Source organism: Cetorhinus maximus, chromosome 8 (genome assembly GCF_964194155.1).
Source record: "Cetorhinus maximus chromosome 8, sCetMax3.hap1.1, whole genome shotgun sequence".
In the NCBI taxonomy this organism is placed as follows: domain Eukaryota; kingdom Metazoa; phylum Chordata; class Chondrichthyes; order Lamniformes; family Cetorhinidae; genus Cetorhinus; species Cetorhinus maximus.
The window spans coordinates 12,743,871-12,761,189 of record NC_135886.1 but is presented as its reverse complement, the minus strand read 5'-3'; the positions used below and the strand labels follow the sequence as shown (position 1 = coordinate 12,761,189).

The 17,319-nt window shown below is 46.6% G+C and overlaps 1 protein-coding gene across 3 annotated transcripts in view; it reads right to left on the bottom strand.

Moving 5' to 3' along the window:
• The window catches only part of LOC144683437 (putative helicase MOV-10), a 69,796-nt gene extending 53,357 nt beyond the window's left edge, over positions 1-16,439 (bottom strand). For all 3 annotated transcript variants that reach the window (XM_078546447.1, XM_078546448.1, XM_078546449.1), the window contains exons 1-4: positions 16,213-16,439; positions 9,488-9,587; positions 4,362-4,510; positions 424-662 (exon numbers count right to left, since the gene is read on the bottom strand). In XM_078546447.1, the coding sequence (XP_078402573.1) occupies positions 424-662; positions 4,362-4,510; positions 9,488-9,587; positions 16,213-16,349 (625 nt within the window). In that variant the 5' untranslated portion in view covers positions 16,350-16,439. The remainder of the gene's footprint in view (positions 1-423; positions 663-4,361; positions 4,511-9,487; positions 9,588-16,212) is intronic.
• Between the last annotated feature and the right edge of the window lie 880 nt (positions 16,440-17,319).

The window sequence follows — 17,319 nt, the reverse complement described above, 5'->3', positions numbered from 1 at the left end:
TTCTGAAGTGGCCTGCCAAGTCACTCACATTCAGCCCAACTAATCCATGCTGCCATATCTACTCAACACATTCCTCCGTGCCACTATCAACATATCCTTTCCCTCAGGTGTTTATCCAGATTCCCCATAAATGTATCCCTGCTATTCACCTCAACTACTCCCTGTGACAGTGAGTTGCACATTCTCGCTGCCCTCTGGGTAAAGACGTTTCTCCTAAATTTCTCACTGGATTTATTAGTGACTCACTCTCATTGATGGCCCCTCGTTTTTGGACTCTCCCCACGGGGACGGCTCACCACCCACCTTCAAGGAGCAACCAGGGATGGCGGTCAATGCCATCCTTGCCAGCAGCACCGACACCCGGAGGGTGAATTTTCAGGAAGCTACCAGGAGCAGGTCGGGAGAAGGAATCATGCACCTCACCTGCACTCAGCACCAGTGGCTGGGAATCAGTCACATTCTTCTCATCCCTCAGGGTGAACACGTGGAACCTGCGAAGCATCTCATATCGTACAAAGGTCACCGCCTCCATCCCTTCATTCTCGATGTAGATGGGGACTGGTTTCTGAGTGTTGGGGTCGAGGGAAACTCGGATCTTCCCGCTACCAATATCGCACTCCGACCAGATCTTTACACCACCTTTATTCTGGATCATCTGATGACTGAAAGACAAAATCACAATGAGTTACCACAGCAACCCACATGTCCTCATGATACGGAGTATCTGGACTCGGGCTCCCACTCCACTGTGAGCTGGACTCATCGTATCAATCAAGAGTTAACATCACAGCCAGGGGTCTACGCCAACGATTGGGACAATGGGCCCAACCAGAAACCTCAGAGGATGTCAGTTCCATTCGGTTGGAGACCAGCACAGGCCACAGATTCCTAACAGGATTGAAAATATAGAACAATGCTCTGAACAGAAATTTGTTGGTGATGGGGAAAATTTTAAACTATTCTGTGGAAACAATATTTCAGTCAGTCAGTGAGTGGGTGGTGAATGGATGGAACAAAAACAAAAATACCTGGAAAAACTCAGCAGATTTGACAGCATCTGCGGAGAGGAATACAGTTGACGTTTTGAGTCCATATGACTCTTCACCAGAACTAAGGGAATAGAGAAACAAGGTGAAATATAAGCTAGTAAAGACAGAGGCATGGGACAGGTAGAATTGGATAGGGGACCAGTGATAGGTGGAGGCAAAGAAGAGATTGCCAAAGATGTCGTAGACAAAAGGACAAAGGGGTGGTGATATTATCTAAGGAATGTGCTAACGGGGACATTAAGGGTAGAAAGCAAGACAAGCAAGTGGCAGATGGCCCTAGTGGGGTTGGGATGGGGGGGGGAAGGGATCGAAATGGGCTAAAAGGTGGAGATAAAACAATAGATCGAAATAAATTTAAAAATAGGTGGGAAAAGAAAAAAATGTTTTTTTTTAAATTTATAAATTATTGGAAAAGGGGGATCGGAAAAGGGGTAGGGATGGAAGAGAGAGTTCATGGTCTGAAATTGTTGAACTCAATATTAAGTCTGGAAGGCTGTAAAGTGCCTAGTCGGAAGATGAGGTGCTGTTCCTCCAATTGCGTTGAGCTTCACTGGAACATTGCAGCAGGCCAAGGACGGACATGTGGGCATTAGAGCAGGGTGGCATGTTGAAATGGCAAGCGACAGGGAGGTCTGGGTCATGCTTGCAGACAGACCGAAGGTGTTCCGTAAAGCAGTCACCCAGTCTACGTTTGGTCTCTCCAATGTAGAGAAAACCGCATTGGGAGCAGCGAATGCAGTAGACTAAATTGAGGGAAGTGCAAGTGAAATGCTGCTTCACTTGAAAGGAGTGTTTGGGCCTTGGACGGTGAGATGGGGGGAAGTAAAGGGGTAGGTGTTGCGCCTTCTGCGGTTGCACGGGAAGGTGCCGTGGGAGGGGGTTGAGGTGTAGGGGGGTGATGGAGGAGTGGACCAGGGTGTCCCGGAGGGAACAATCCTTGCGGAAAGCCGCCGGGGGTGGGGATGAAGGGAAGATGTGTTTGGTGGTGGCATCATGCTGGAGTTGGCGGAGGATGATCCTTTGAATGCGGAGGCTGGTGGGGTGATAAGTGAGGACAAGGGGGACCCTGTCATGGTTCTGGGAGGGAAAGGAAGGTGTGAGGGCGGATGCGCGGGAGATGGGCCGGACACGGTTGAGGGCCCTGTCAACCACAGTAGGTGGAAAACCTCGGTTAAGGAAGAAGGAAGACATGTCAGAAGCACTGTTTTGGGAAGTGGCATCATCAGAACAGATGCGACGGAGGCGAAGGAACTGAGAGAATGGGATGGAGTCCTTACAAGAAGCGGGGTGTGAGGAGCTGTAGTCAAGGTAGCTGTGGGAGTCGGTAGGCTTGTAATGGATATTGGTGGACAGTCTATCACCAGAAATTGAGACAGAGAGGTCAGGGAAGGGAAGGGAAGTGTCAGTGATGGACCACGTGAAAATGATGGAGGGGTGGAAATTGGAAGCAAAATTAATCATTTTTTCCAGATCCAGACAAGAGCATGAAGCAGCACCGAAGTAATCATCGATGTACCGGAGAAAGAGTTGTGGGAGGGGGCCTGAGTAGGACTGGAACAAGGAATGTTCCACATACCCCATAAAGAGACAGGCATCGCTGAGGCCCATGAGGATACCCATATCCACACCTTTTATTTGGAGGAAGTGAGACGAGTTTAAGGAGAAATTGTTCAGTGAGAGAACAAGTTCAGCCAGACGGAGGAGAGCAGTGGTGGATGGGGATTGTTCGGGCCTCTGTTCGAGGAAGAAGCGGAGAGCCCTCAGACCATCCTGGTGGGGGATGGAGGTGTAGAGGGATTGGACGTCCATGGTGAAGAGGAGGCGGTTAGGGCCAGTGAACTGGAAATTGTTGCTATGATGTAGGGCATGAGAGGAATTGCGGATGTAGGTTGGACAAGGGGAGAGAGAATCAAGTCAAGATAGCAAGAAATGAGTTCCATGGGCCAGGAACAGGCTGACACGATCGGTCTGCCGGGACAGTCCTGTTTGTGGGTTTTGGGTAGGAGGTAGAAGCGGGCTGTCCAAGGTTGGAAGCTGTGGAGGGAAGATCTCCAGAGGAGATGAGGTCAGTGACAGTCCTGGAAACAATGGCTTGATGTTCAGTGGTGGGGTCATGGTCCAGGGGGAGGTAGGAGGAAGTGTCTGCGAGTTAACGCTCAGCCTCTGTGAGGTAGAGGTCAGACACTGACATTGGTGAATGGATGGATTGGGCTCCCTCGGGAGATGGCAGGAGCAGTTAGTACTGATTCATTCAAATTCAAATCTGATAGAAATCTTTCAGAAAGTAAGATTTTGGGCTCCTGTGTGAGAGTAATTTGAGGCATGATGTGTAGTAACATGCTCAGGAGCAAGGGGTGGGTTTGGATCTATGGTTCCTAAAGCTCCCCACCACTGGGGGTTTTCCTCACCTCATGTCTGGCTCTGTCACTGACACATAGGTGAGGTATTCAAAATCATGTGGGGTCTGGACAAAGTAGATGAGGAGAAACTATACCCACTCATGGAGGGATCGAGGACAAGAGGGCACAAATTTAATGGTAATTGGCAAAAGAAGCAATGGAGACAGGAGGAGAAACTTTTTCACGCAGCGAGTGGTTAAGGTCTGGAATGCGCTGCCTGAGAATGTGGCGGAAACAGGCTCAATCGAGGCATTCAAAAGGGATTTGACTGATCTGAAAATGAAGAATGTGCAGGGTTGTGGGGAGAAGCGCGGAAATTGGGGAAACTCGGTGAATTGCTCATTTGGAGGGCCCGTGCAAGCGCGATGGGCCAAATGGCCTCCTCTGTGCTGTAACGATTCTGTGATTACTCAACAAACCCCATTATTGCTGTTCCATGACTAACAGGATAATAAAAGGCAAACTTGGGTGGACCCTGGCTTGTTTTTATCCCATGATGAAATGAAATTAAATGTTGGTGGGTGCAGTCGCTCTGAGCCACACAAAGACTTTGGTTTCAGCCCCAGTCTCTGCTCAGCTAATGTTACCCAGGGACAACGTAGAGGTGCTAAAACTGCTCTCTTGCCCCGGCTTAGTAGTAGGAAGATCAATCGGACACCCCTCTTCCCAATCACTGTCAAATGACTCCTGCTGGGAGCACTCTCTGTGTCAAGTTGGGACAGGGTCGGTTCATCCGCGATGCTCCCCAGGGTTAAACAGCTCACCAACAATCACCCTGGATTACAGCCCCTTGAGGTGAGGCACCAGAAGTGGGGAAGATTTGAACTCAAGCAGGAGTCAGCGCCTTCAGAAGACAGATGGGAAACACAGCCCCCCAGTGAGATTTCTCTGCTTGGAAGGGGCCACACTTTACCTGTTCCGTTTCAGCTGTTGGATAATGGATTTGGCCCGCCCCGTCTTCCCAGGATCCTGGACAAGGGCCGGAGGCGACGCTGTCCCCAGATTGTCTGCAGAGTCAAACCATCGATTAGGATACTGGTTGGCATACACCACTTTTCTCCGCTAGGAAAGAGACAGGACACTGGAAGTTAGCTGGTTCCTCTTCACACAGAGCGTCTTTATGCAGCTGATTATCTTATGAGGAAAGGTTGAGCAAATTGGACCTATACTCATTAGAGTTTAGAAGATTGAGAGGCGATCATATTGAAACATATAAGATGCTGAGGGGACTTGACAGGGTAGATACCATAGAATAGTTATGGTGCAGAGAGGCCATTCATCCCATCGTGTCTGCGCTGGCTAGATGCTGAGAGGATGTTTCTCCTTGTGGGGGGAATCTAGAATTAGGGGATACAGTTTCAAAATTTAAAGGCTTGAGGTGCCGAATGGCCTACTCCTGCTCCTAGTTGTTGTGGTAGAAGGTGCTGACACTCTACACCTTCACTGGGAGTTAGACTGGTTGCTGACTTGGGCATATAGATGGTGAATGCTCAAGGGAATACATTCCAAGTCTATGTAATTTAGCCTTTTAAGCCCTGATATCATTCTGATAAACTTGTGTTGAACTTCCTCCAAAGTATTTACATCCTTCCTGAGCTACAGGATACATATTCCAAAATTCAGTGTAAAAATCTCAGTAAAGCAGCAACACTACTTGGGCAAGAAGAATACAGATTACAATGGGGCAACCCAAGCCCAGGAGTTACAAATAGTAAAATAATTCGATAGGATAGATTTAGTTTTACGTCTCATCCAAAAGACAGCACTTCTGATAGGGCAGCACTCCCTCAGTCCTGCACTGGGAGTGTCCAGGGACCTCACAACTAACTCGATCATGTCCTCAGCCTATACTGATGTACCTTTTCCAGCGAAGGTCATTGGATTAAGAATTGGGAACCTCAAGGATTTTTCCCTTCCTTGCTAAAGGAGCTTTGCAGCCAATTATGAAGGCCCAGATCCCTAGGCCAAATCGGCTCTCTCAGCAAGGAGTGAGGGATCGGAAGCTCATCATCCACACACTCCATTTATGCGTGGCTTCACCTTAAGACACTGAGCTGCGTAGAACAGCAAGTTCCAGGGCTCCAGCCCTACTCTGTGCTGTTGTGAGGCACCATGTCCTTGGATTAGAGAGAGGGAAGGCTGGGCAAAAGGGGAAACGGGGCAGGATGGGCATTTGCTCAGGCTCCTGTTCCTCATCCTCACGTCGCAATTCCTGTTGGAAAGGGCAACCACACTGGAGGAAAACACTGACTTCGACTGTCACACATTTGATAATCTCACCTGGGGGGGGCCTGGACACCTCGCTATAGAACATTATCTCAGCAAACCAGCAGAGGAGAGAAAACGAAGATGAGATGGAGAGGATAGAGGAGACTCAAAAATCAGGCACACCCTCATGACAGTGGAACAGCTGACACTGAGCTACAAGAATAATTGAATAGTTTAAATACTCAAAGCACAACATTCAAACAGTTTAAAAAGATTATCAAAATCTAAATGCTCATCCAATTCAGCATCTTTTGAGCTTACATTTTATTTGTTGGCCTGCTGCATTATTTAGTCAGCGTACAGGAGAGACTGATGCAGGGGGAGTAACGAGTTACACAATGACTGTGCCTTTACTAAGGTGTGAAAAGGGTAAATTACAGAAAACTGAGAACTGAAAATTAACACAGGAAACACAGACAGAGGCAGGCAAGAGAATTCATTTCCTTGTCTCAATCATTATTCTGATGTCCTTGCATGAAAAGGCAGATTCAAGCTGTTTTGTTTTTTAATCACTCTTTGGACCATGAGAACATTCTCACAAGGCACATCTTGTTATTAACCTCCTTAAAATTGAATTAAGTAACGGGGGAGTTGGGCGGGGTGAGGTGGGGGGGGTGGGGCAGGTGACCTCGAAATGTAAAGATAAGAGGGGGATGCTCTATTTAACTGCGCTAACATAAAAAAGAGGACAACTGATGAATGAGTCACTCATTCCAGCCACATCAAAATGATGATCGGACAAGGAGCCGATGGTGCATACAGTAGCCTTGCGAGGAGGTGAAAAGTAACAGATTTCAGTGCAAGGGACTGATCAACTGCTCAGGCTGGAATGCGTTTCACCCCCAAATCACCTGATGTGATTGCCAGCACAAAACACAACAAGACCTGAACAACATTGAACCTTGTGCTGCTAAGTGTGGCATGAATGTTACTTGCCACAAATGGCGGGCAATAGCCATCACCAAAGAGAGAAGATCTAACCACATCCCCCCCTTGAAGTTCAACGGCATTATCAAATCCTCTGGGTGTCACTATGGCCAGACTGAGCTCAACCAGCCACACAAGTGCTAGAGAAGCCACTAGAGAAAGTCAGGTGCTGAATATTCTGCAATGAGTGGCTCACCTCCTGGCTCCCCAAAGCGCCTCCACCTCCTGTAGGGCACAGGTCAGTGATGGAATACACCCCACTTGCCTGCTGGCTGTCAAAGCAATAGTCAGGGAACTCAACTGTCATCTCACACGCCAACTTAAACATTCACTCACTCCATTACCAGTGCACAGTGGCTGCAGTGTGTACCATATACAAGATGCGCTACAGCAAGTTGCCAGCGCTTTCTTGACAGCACCTTCCAAACCCATGACCTCTGCCGCCTAGAAGGGCAGCAGGTGCTTGGGAGCATCAATCACCTACAAGCTTCCTTTCCACCTTGACTTGGCCGCACATCACTGTTCCCTTCATCATCAGCGAGATCTTGTAACTAATCGCATTGTTGGGGTATATTCGTCACACTGAATGCAACATTTCGACAAGGCAGCTCACTACCTTATCAGTAACACCATAAACGGAGAGTGAATTTGAAAAATATATCCTAAATAAACCCATAAATGTTTGATATTAATACTCCAAGGACCTTAAATCACCATAAATAATCTAATTTGATGAGTAGTTACAGTGACTGATATATTTGTGCTGATGGCCACATATTTACACAAATAATATTCTCTTCACTGACAGAGGACTTTGGAAGCAACAATCTTCTGAGTGAGATGACAACACTTAACCTGAGCTGTGAACTCTGCTGCCTTACTCTAGCTTGCAACAAGTGATCACCGTCACCCCTGTGCTTGTTCACCTCCGTTGACTCCTCGTCCAGTAATACCTTGACTTTAGAGGTCTCATTCTTATTTTCAAATCACTCAATGGCCTCACCCACCACTCCTTCGCCTTCCATCTCTTTTTCTGTAATCTCCTCCTGCCCGTACAATGCGCAAGAGACCTCTGCACTCCTCCATTTCTGGTCTCTTGAGCATTCTCGATTTTAATAACTCCACCACTGGTGGCTGTGCCTTCAGTTGCTCAGGCCCTAAGCTCTGGAATTTGCTCCCTAAACCTCTTTCTCCTCTTGTAAGAGGCCCTAAAACTCTGTCACCTGTCCTAATATACCCATGTCAGTGCAAAACTTTGTTTGCTAACACTCCTGTGAAGCACCTTGGGATACTTTAGATTATCACATCTTTTTGTGTAGTAATGTGTGGGTTAGAGATGAAAGGAGGGAACAGTGTTTGAAAATGTATTTTTCACTCTTTAATGCTTGGAGACGCTCTGCAGGAATACAGTATCTATACCCAGAGTAAAATAAAAGCTGTCTGGGAACACAACAATTGTGTCCTTGATTCAGAGTATACCTTATCTCAACATTTTCATTTATTTAGTGAACCAAGACATAAATTAGACCTTCATGTTACACTGAACAGGGAGTAGCAATGGTTCCAACAACAGATTTGCATTTCCCCCAAAGGATTCAGCCTACACAAACATGCTGCAGATTAAGTTTAATTAAACCAGATCTGGAGGGGGTGGGGGTGGGAAAAAAACTCCTGTGTTAACTAGTTTCTCCCAATTCCCTTCAGTATCAGGATTCTGTTCCCAGGACTTCTCTGCACCACTCAAAACAGGCTTGGAGGGCTAACTTCAGATGATTTCCTCCCTCCATCAACACCCTCTCACTCGGACTCTCAACAGAGGGGTTCTGACCTTACCCAGTCCGGCCTGTGAGAGATACCAGTCCTTCACCTCTGCAGTTGGCTCTGCCCACTGAAGACGTTCGCTCAGTTGCAAACTAGATCAAGATAGTCCATTTCTTGAGGAAACTAGTGACAGGCAATAATGAATGATGCCCACATCCTGAGAACAAATTTTAAAAACACAGTAATGCTATCGAGATAGGGAGCTCAGAGTCAGGCTGACAAGAGTGTGGAAGGGGAGATGTGTTTGTGTTAAAAAGACTGCACCCCATCAATGATGCATCATCCTGCAGGCCTTTGGTGTGGGGTTGCTGTCTGAGCTGGGAGCATTACCGAAGGTTTCATCTCATGTCCTCTCACCTCCAATTGCCCCACCCCCACTGCCCCACAATGGTTCCCTGACTTGTCCATCCCATCAGTGTGCCCTCCCCACGACCAATTAGAAAGCGAGCAAACTCTTTGTTACCCAACCAGATGACTCCTGGCTGCCAAACAGCTGCTTATCAATTATAAAAATAGCAGGAGGTAGGACAAACACAAGCGTGTTTTTCTCAAAAATAAAAACAAAAAACCGCGGATGCCGGAAATCCAAAACAAAAACAGAAATACCTGGAAAAACTCAGCAGGTCTGGCAGCATCGGCGGAGAAGAGTTCTGTTTAGTTCTGTTGAAGGGTCGTGAGGACTCGAAACGTCAACTTTGCTCTTCTCCGCCGATGCTGCCAGACCTGCTGAGCTTTTCCGGGTATTTCTGTTTTTGTTTTCGTGTTTTTCTCAACTTTCGACAGTTCTGTTTATCCCACCCGCGACTGTGTTTGCTTGGAGCATGCGAAAGTGGGCTAAACAGAAGTGCTCTGAGGTGAGAATAACACGCCCCCCCACTATGACTTTTCTCCCCAGGTTTGGTCACAGCCACGTCGAGGAAATTAATCTATCATTCCTGGAGACTCGCGGACAACTTAGGGAGGTCTTAGCGACCCTGCTTTGAAAGCTGGACAGGGGACAGAGTGAAACTAGCAGTACAATACCTGAGAATCAAAGAAGATCTCATCACGAGTTACTCGAGCCTTCCCCGTTCTACTCAGAGCAAAAACTACACTCGAGAAATTGACACTTGTGACGCCATCCCTGAAAGAAGAAAAAGATACAAAATAATCAAAGCTGGTTACAGAGGCAAGGAGGGGGCAACTTAAACTCATCGGCTAAGACATTTAAGCGACTGAGTGGAAAGCAGGATGAAAACCTTGCCCAATACTGCTCTCCGCTGACTTCAAAACCCGATTGTCAGTTCTCCAATGGGTGGGTTAGTTTAAAATTGTGGTACAGTTCCATGGGCTCTGGAGGCTCCTGCTCATCCCCCCCCAATGCCCACTTCTGCACAGCCAAGATCAGGCAGTACAGCCTAGCTCAATTCTGTCCTCAATGTCCACACATGGATCCGTGCGACTGCACTGTGCACCAACAGCAGAAGTGCTGCTGATTTTCTCTCCCTTTGTTAGGGACATGCCTCTCATTCTGTCATTGCACCTAAAGTTATCCAGAATAATTTGCCACTGACCAGATGAGGTTGAAACCCCTCTGATCTGTATGGCTCAATGTCACATCAGGTGGGGCACCTGCCCATTAGACAGATTCTGACATCTTTGGTAAGTCAGGCCCTTTGTGTACATTTTCGGCTTGTCTGAAAGCCACATTCTGGCTGTATATGCAAAAGTGCAGACTCCTACTTTGTGAAAAGAACTTGCATTTATATAACGCCATTCACAAACTCAGAGCATTCCAAAGCACTTTACAGCCAATTAAGTATTTTTGAAGTATAGTCACTGTGGTAATGAGGGAACAGCAGCCAATTTGCACACAGCAAGCTCCCACAAACAGCAATGTAATAATGACCAGATATCTGTTTTAGTGACGCTGGCTGAGAAATAGATATTGACCAGGACACTGGGGAGAACCCTTTGCTCTTCTTCAAAATGGTGGCCATGGGATCTTTTTTGTTCAACTGAGAGGGCAGATACAGCCTCAGTTTAACACCTCATTCGATGTTAGTAGAGTTTATTCTTCATAGACACTCATCTCCCCCAACCCAATCCTTTATAAAGCAGGAGCACCTTAAGGAGTCAATGTGATGCTGTATCTCAGGGACAAGGAATCACAAGGAAGGAGATCAATCTCTCTGTCCACCCACCTCCCCAACCCAACCACGATGCTGCAGGGAATCACCAGGTAGAGAACAGTGCTTCTGCCAGGCAGATCGCCCAGTGACAGATCAAAGGCCACCTCAGACAGGCTGATCACGGAGAACAGGCAGCACATGCCCTCGGTCTTAGTCAACCAGAGGTCAGACATGTGCCAGGAACACATCACCTTGCACCAGATTCTCCAACTGAGAAATCCACAAGGACTACCTCTTGGCTCGATAGAGTGGACACTCCTCTCTTCGTAGGGACACAGCCCATTGACGTCAGTGTGAACTGGGCAATTGCTGGAGTTTAACCAGTTAAAGTAAGACACTTTACCAGCAGACAATGCTGGTGCCCATCCAGCCAGGATTAGTTCCTCAGGGTTACCTGGGGCAGAACATTTCCCACCCTGCCATCACGAACCCCCCACTCCGACTCAAAGGGTAGTGGGAATCTGGAACTTTCTGTCTCTCCCAAAAGGCAATGGATGCTGGAGGCTAATTAAAATGGAAGACAGAGCCTTACAAAGCTAGGGGGTGGAGGGGGGGGGAGGAATTGCAAGCTTTGAGAAAGACACAAAGAGGCTGCAGAGAGGTATAGACAGGTTAAGTGAGTGGATAACAAGGCCATGTAATGTAGGGAAATGTGAAGTTATTCACTTTAGTCATAAGCATAGAAAAGCAGAGTACTTCTTAAAAGGTGAAAAACTTGTAAGTGTTGATGTTCAGAGACACTCGAGTTTGCACGTACAAAGAATGCAGAAAGTTAGCATGTCTGTATAGCAAGCAATTAGGAAGGCAAACTAAATGTTGGCCTTCATTACATGGGGATTAAAGGACAGGAATAAATAAGTCTTGCTACAATTGTACAGGGTTTTGTTGAGGCCACATCTGGAATACTGTGTACAGTTTTGGTCTCCATATTTAAAGGAAGGATATACTTGCATTGGAGGTGGTACAGCGAAGGTTCACTCCTGAGATGAGGGGGTTGTTCTATGATAGAGGCTGAGTAAATTGGGCCGATATTCTTTGGAGTTTAGAAGAATGGAAGGCAATCTCATTGAAACATAAAAGATTCTGAAGGGGCTGGTTAGGGTCGGCAGAGAGATTGTTTCCGCTGCTCGGAGAATCTAAACGACAGGGACACAGTCTCAAGATAAGGGTCGATCATTTAGGACTGAGGTGAGAAATTTCTTCACAGAGGGTTGTGAGTCTTTACAATTCTCTACCCTGGAGGGTGGGGGATGCTGCGTTGTTGAATATATTTAAGGCTGAAATAAACATATTTTTGGTGTCTCAGGTAATCAAGGGATATGGGGGGCAGGCAGGAAAGGGGAGTTGAAGCCCGAGATCAGCTAGGATCTTATCGAAAAGCAAAGCAGGCACAATGGGCCATGTGGTCTACTCCTCTGCCTATTTCTTTGGTTATATTCTCATCAGACTATTCCAAATGAGATGTAACTAGAGATGAAAGGACCAGAGTCCCATCTAGCTATTCCCAACCTGAACAGATCTCTGCTAACCTTCCTCCTCAATTCAGTGGCTTTTGGAAATTGATGACACCTCATCAGTAACACAGGATGAAAACGGAAATCCTGTTTCCTCTACAAAAACACTCAAATCGACTCTCAAAAGCCTGCATTAAAATCTCTTAACCGCTCTGCTCCAAGATCTCCAGTTCCTCCTCATTATGGAATTTGTTGAGTAAGGGGATTGACAGACGTTGAACAAAGTCAGGAAGATGGAGCCGAGGTGCAGCTCTGCCATGGTCTGATTGAATGGTGGTAAAGGATAGAGGGGCTGAATGGCCTTCTCCTGTTCCTATGGAAGCTTTTCGGTTTATTTGTTCCATGTTTGAAACTCTTGAGTCATGGATTCTCCTGTCCAACCATTTTGATCAAGAAATAGTGCCCCCAAAATGAAACAGTGGAGTTGATTTGGACACTGTTCAAAGGCCAACCCCGAGAGAGAGGTCTATCCCTTTGTGGCCTTAATGAGCCAAATTAACTGGTCAGTTATCAAGCCGGCCCATGGCATGCTTGGACTCACCTAGCCCAAGGGGTCACTTGCCAGGAACAAGATACTGATCCAATTCCAAATCACCGGAAATAAAAACGGAAAATGCTGCAAAAACTCAACAGGTCTGACAGCATCAGTGGAGAGAGAAGCAGAGTTAACGTTTTGAGTCCATATGACTCTTCAGAGCTTTTATCCAATCACCTGAGACACAGCTCAATCATAAGGGAACCCTACCTTTGGTACTGAGCTTTTTTTTTATTCATTCATGGAATGCTGGGCCAGCATTTATTGCCCATCCCTAGTTGCCTTTGCATGCTAGGTCCAATTCTATGCTAAGTTAGCATGCTGTATGGGGCAAAGATACAAGTCTAAATGTAAGAGGTTTAATAGAGATAACCCTTTCTACACAGGCAGCTATGCTGAGGAATGCACTCCAGTGCTGCACGGTCAGAAATGCCATATTTTTGATGAGATGTCTGAGGCCCTGTCTATCCTCTCAAATGAATGGCAAAGATTCTACGGCCACTATTTTGAAGCAGAGTAGGGGAGGTCTCCCTGGTGCCCTGACCAATATCTATCCCACAAATCAAAAAAAATGACAAAACAGATTATCTAGTCATTGGCACATTTCTGTTTGTGGGAGCTTGCTGTGCGCTAATTGGCTGCCCCCTTTCTTACATTACCTCACTTCAAAAGTACTTAGTTGGCTGTACCTTGCTTTGGGATGTTCTGTGGTCACAAGGGGTGCTATAGAAATTCAAACCTTTCATTTCTTTGACTGGAGTTCTGGAATGCCCTCCCTATCTCTCTCACCTCCTCTAAGATGCTCCTTAAAACCTACCTTACTGACCAAGTTTGCCATCTGCCCTAACGCCACCCCATCCATTTATGGAACGTTTTGCTTTATAATGCTCCTGAGGCCACTTGGAACACTTTATTGCAATTAGACACACCTTCAGTGTAAACTGCTGTTGCCGAATTAATGACTCAAGCAGTAACCATATCAATATTTAATAGGCTGCACAGAAAAAGGAGATAGGAACCGAGAGGTTACGTGGAATTTGGACTGCTTGCTGACATGGACATTAATCATCAACACAGACTGGTTGCATCTGTAATGATGTAATAACAATGTAACTGTGTCAATTTGCCTGCTCTCTTCCAAAGGGAAGATGTTCATTAATGCAGAGCAAGCCCCATTAGTGAAAAGTGAGAACAGCTCAGCAAAATATTAGAATATAGCTGAAACAAAAATAAAAATAGCCGGAAGAACTCAGCAAGTCTGACGGCATCTGCGGAGAGGGACACAGTTAACGTTTCGAGTCCGGTTGACTCTTCATCAGAGCTGAGGGAATGTAGAAATGAGGTGAAATATAAGCTGGTTGAGGGGGGTGAGACAGGTAGAGCTGGATAGAGGGCCAGTGATAGGTGGAGGCAAAGAAGAGATTGCGAAAGATGTCATAGACAAAAGGACAAAGGGGTGTTAACAGTAGTGATATTAGCTAAGAAATGTGCTAATGGTGACATTAAGGGTAGAAAGCAGGACAAGCAAGTAACAGATAGCCCTAGTGGGGGTGGGGTGGGGTGAAGGGAAGGGATCGAAATAGGCTAAAAGGTGGAGATGAAACAATGGATGGAAATACATTTAAAAATAATGGAAATAGGTGGGAAAAGAAAAATATATTTTAAAAATTTAAATTATTGGAAAAGGGGGGATCGGAATGGGGGTGGGGATGGAGGGGAAAGTTCACGATCTGAAGTTGTTGAACTCAATATTCAGTCCGGAAGGCTGTAAAGTGCCTAATCGGAAGATGAGGTGCTGTTCCTCCAGTTTGTGTTGAGCTTCACTGGAACATTGCAGCAGGCCAAGGATGGACATGTGGGCATGAGAGCAGGGTGGAGTGTTGAAATGGCAAGCGACAGGGAGGTCTGGGTCATGCTTGCGGACAGACCGAAGGTGTTCTGCAAAGCGGTCACCCAGTCTGCTTTTGGTCTCTCCAATGTAGAGGAAACCGCATTGGGAGCAGCGAATGCAGTAGACTAAATTGAGGGAAGTGCAAGAGAAATGCTGCTTCACCTGAAAGGAGTGTTTGGGCCCTTGAACGGTGAGAAGGGGGGAAGTAAAGGGGCAGGTGTTGCACCTTCTGCAGTTGCATGGAAAGGTGCCGTGGGAGGGGGTTGAGGTGTAGGAGGTGATGGAGGAGTGGACCAGGGTGTCCCGGAGGGAATGATCCCTGCGGAATGCCGCTAGAGGGGGTGAAGGGAAGATGTCTTTGGTGGTGGCATCATGCTGGAGCTGGTGGAAATGGCAGAGGATGATCCTTTGAGTGCAGAGGCTGGTGGGGTGATAAGTGAGGACAAGGGGGACTCTATCATGGTTCTGGGAGGGAGGGGAAGGTGTGAGGGCGGATGCGCTGGAGATGGGCCGGACACGGTTGAGGGCCCTGTCAACCACCGTGGGTGGAAAACCTGAATATAGAATATAGCTACCATCCTCCTAACCAAAACACAAGCAGTTATAAAACAAAGGGGGTTCACCAAATTTTCTGCTCAGATGTTATAATTAGTGAATCTTTGCCACTAACACATCATAGAGAAAAGGCGAGGCGAGCTGTGCGGTTTATTGGTTGAGTTAACCCTAATAGATTTCCGCCCGCCTAGCTAGTTTCTGCAGCACAGAAGCAGGCCATTCAGCCCAGATACTCCATCCGGTGTTTACACGCCACACGAGCCTCTTCCCACCCCTCTTCATCTGAACCTTATCATTCTATTCCTTTCTCCCCTTCTATTTATCCAGCTTCCCCATAAACCCATCCAGGTTATATATAGTCATCACAAGAAGGAGGCCATTCAGCCCACTAAGTCCATGCTCTATGTAAAGGGCAAGAATTAGCCTTTGATTTTTGTATCCAGAGAATATTGTTTAGCAGGGGGACTGTTAAATGAAGATTAGATAGAGGATAGTGTGGGAGTGGGCTGCCTACGGTAGGGGGAGGAAAAAGGGGGATGTGGAGGGGTAGGCAATGCGAACATTTAAGGGAGAATTAATCTGAATGGGCAACAGGGCTTCTCTACACTCCTTGCTTGAACAAGGCGGCCATTTTCACTGTTACATTTATGACTCAATTAACAACCCAATTACACACATCCTCCACAGAGCAGCCCAGAAACATAGCTCAACTCCCCATACTAACACAGCACAAACACTCCTCTCAAGTAACGCCCAATAAAGCTCCACCGACCCATCTTGTTTGGTGGTGGTGGGGGGGGGAATATTAATTGAAACTGGCTCCTTTGAACCTTTCAAGGGTTCATGATGCTACTCTCCAACCCAGCACCGAGCCCCGCAAGGTTGCCACCAGCTGTACTCACTCAAATGTAACAGTAAGGCACTCCGGGAGGGAATCACTTGTAAGAATCACATTAAGAAACCCTACGAATGTCTCAAAAGCATTTCGCAACATTTTGGAACCACAGCCACTGGAAAGTAACAAATTACACCGCACAATGAAAACTGGGACTCATTGATACGGAATAAATAGAAATTATTACCTGCCCCTGAATTCGTTATTGTAAATTCTTTTAAGCGTCTCCTTAGAGGTTTCATCTAGCCGTTCCCCATCCTTCAGGAAATTTATAAACTTCAGTCCCACTTCACGCTTCTCTTTCATTCTAAGTTTCCTGGCCATTTCGATTTGGGGTTTTTTTTTTAAATTACCAGTGCACCAAATGAAAATGAACAACACCGGCCTTCAACCGAAAATAACAAAATGAAACGAAGGGGCGGGCTCGAAGTGTTAAAGAAAATTGCAGTTTCACAGGAAAGGGGTGGGGGGAAAACAAGTTAATCAACTCGTTTCAAGAGTTTCTGAAAACAGAATTTAAATAGACACAGGAAACGAAAGTGAAACTTGCTCTCATCGCAGTTACACTTGGGAAATTAAAAAAGTACTCGCCCTAAAATATCAGATCATGGTGCAAATAACCTGGGATAAACTCCAATGCAAATCCGATATAGACCGTGCCAACCCGGGTTACATTGCAATGCAAATCCGAGATAGACCGTGCAAACCCGGGATACATTGCAATGCAAATCCGAGATAGACCGTGCCAACCCGGGTTACATTGTAATGCAAATCCGAGATAGACCGTGCCAACCCGGGTTACATTGCAATGCAAATCCGAGATAGACCGCAAACCCGGGATACATTGCAATGCAAATCCGAGATAGACCGTGCAAACCCGGGTTACATTGCAATGCAAATCCGAGATAGACCGTGCAAACCCGGGTTACATTGCAGTGCAAATCCGAGATAGACCGTGCAAACCCCGGATACATTGCAATGCAAATCCGAGCTAGACCGTGCAAACCCCGGATACATTGCAATGCGAATCCGAGATAGACCGTGCAAACCCGGGTTACATTGCAGTGCAAATCCGAGATAGACCGTGCAAACCCCGGATACATTGCAATGCAAATCCGAGCTAGACCGTGCAAACCCCGGATACATTGCAATGCGAATCCGAGATAGACCGTGCAAACCCGGGTTACATTGCAATGCAAATCCGAGATAGACCGTGCAAACCCGGGTTCAGCAAATTTACAACGTTGTCCCACTTCTAAACGTGATTTGAAAACTCAAATTTCTATTTTAGCGA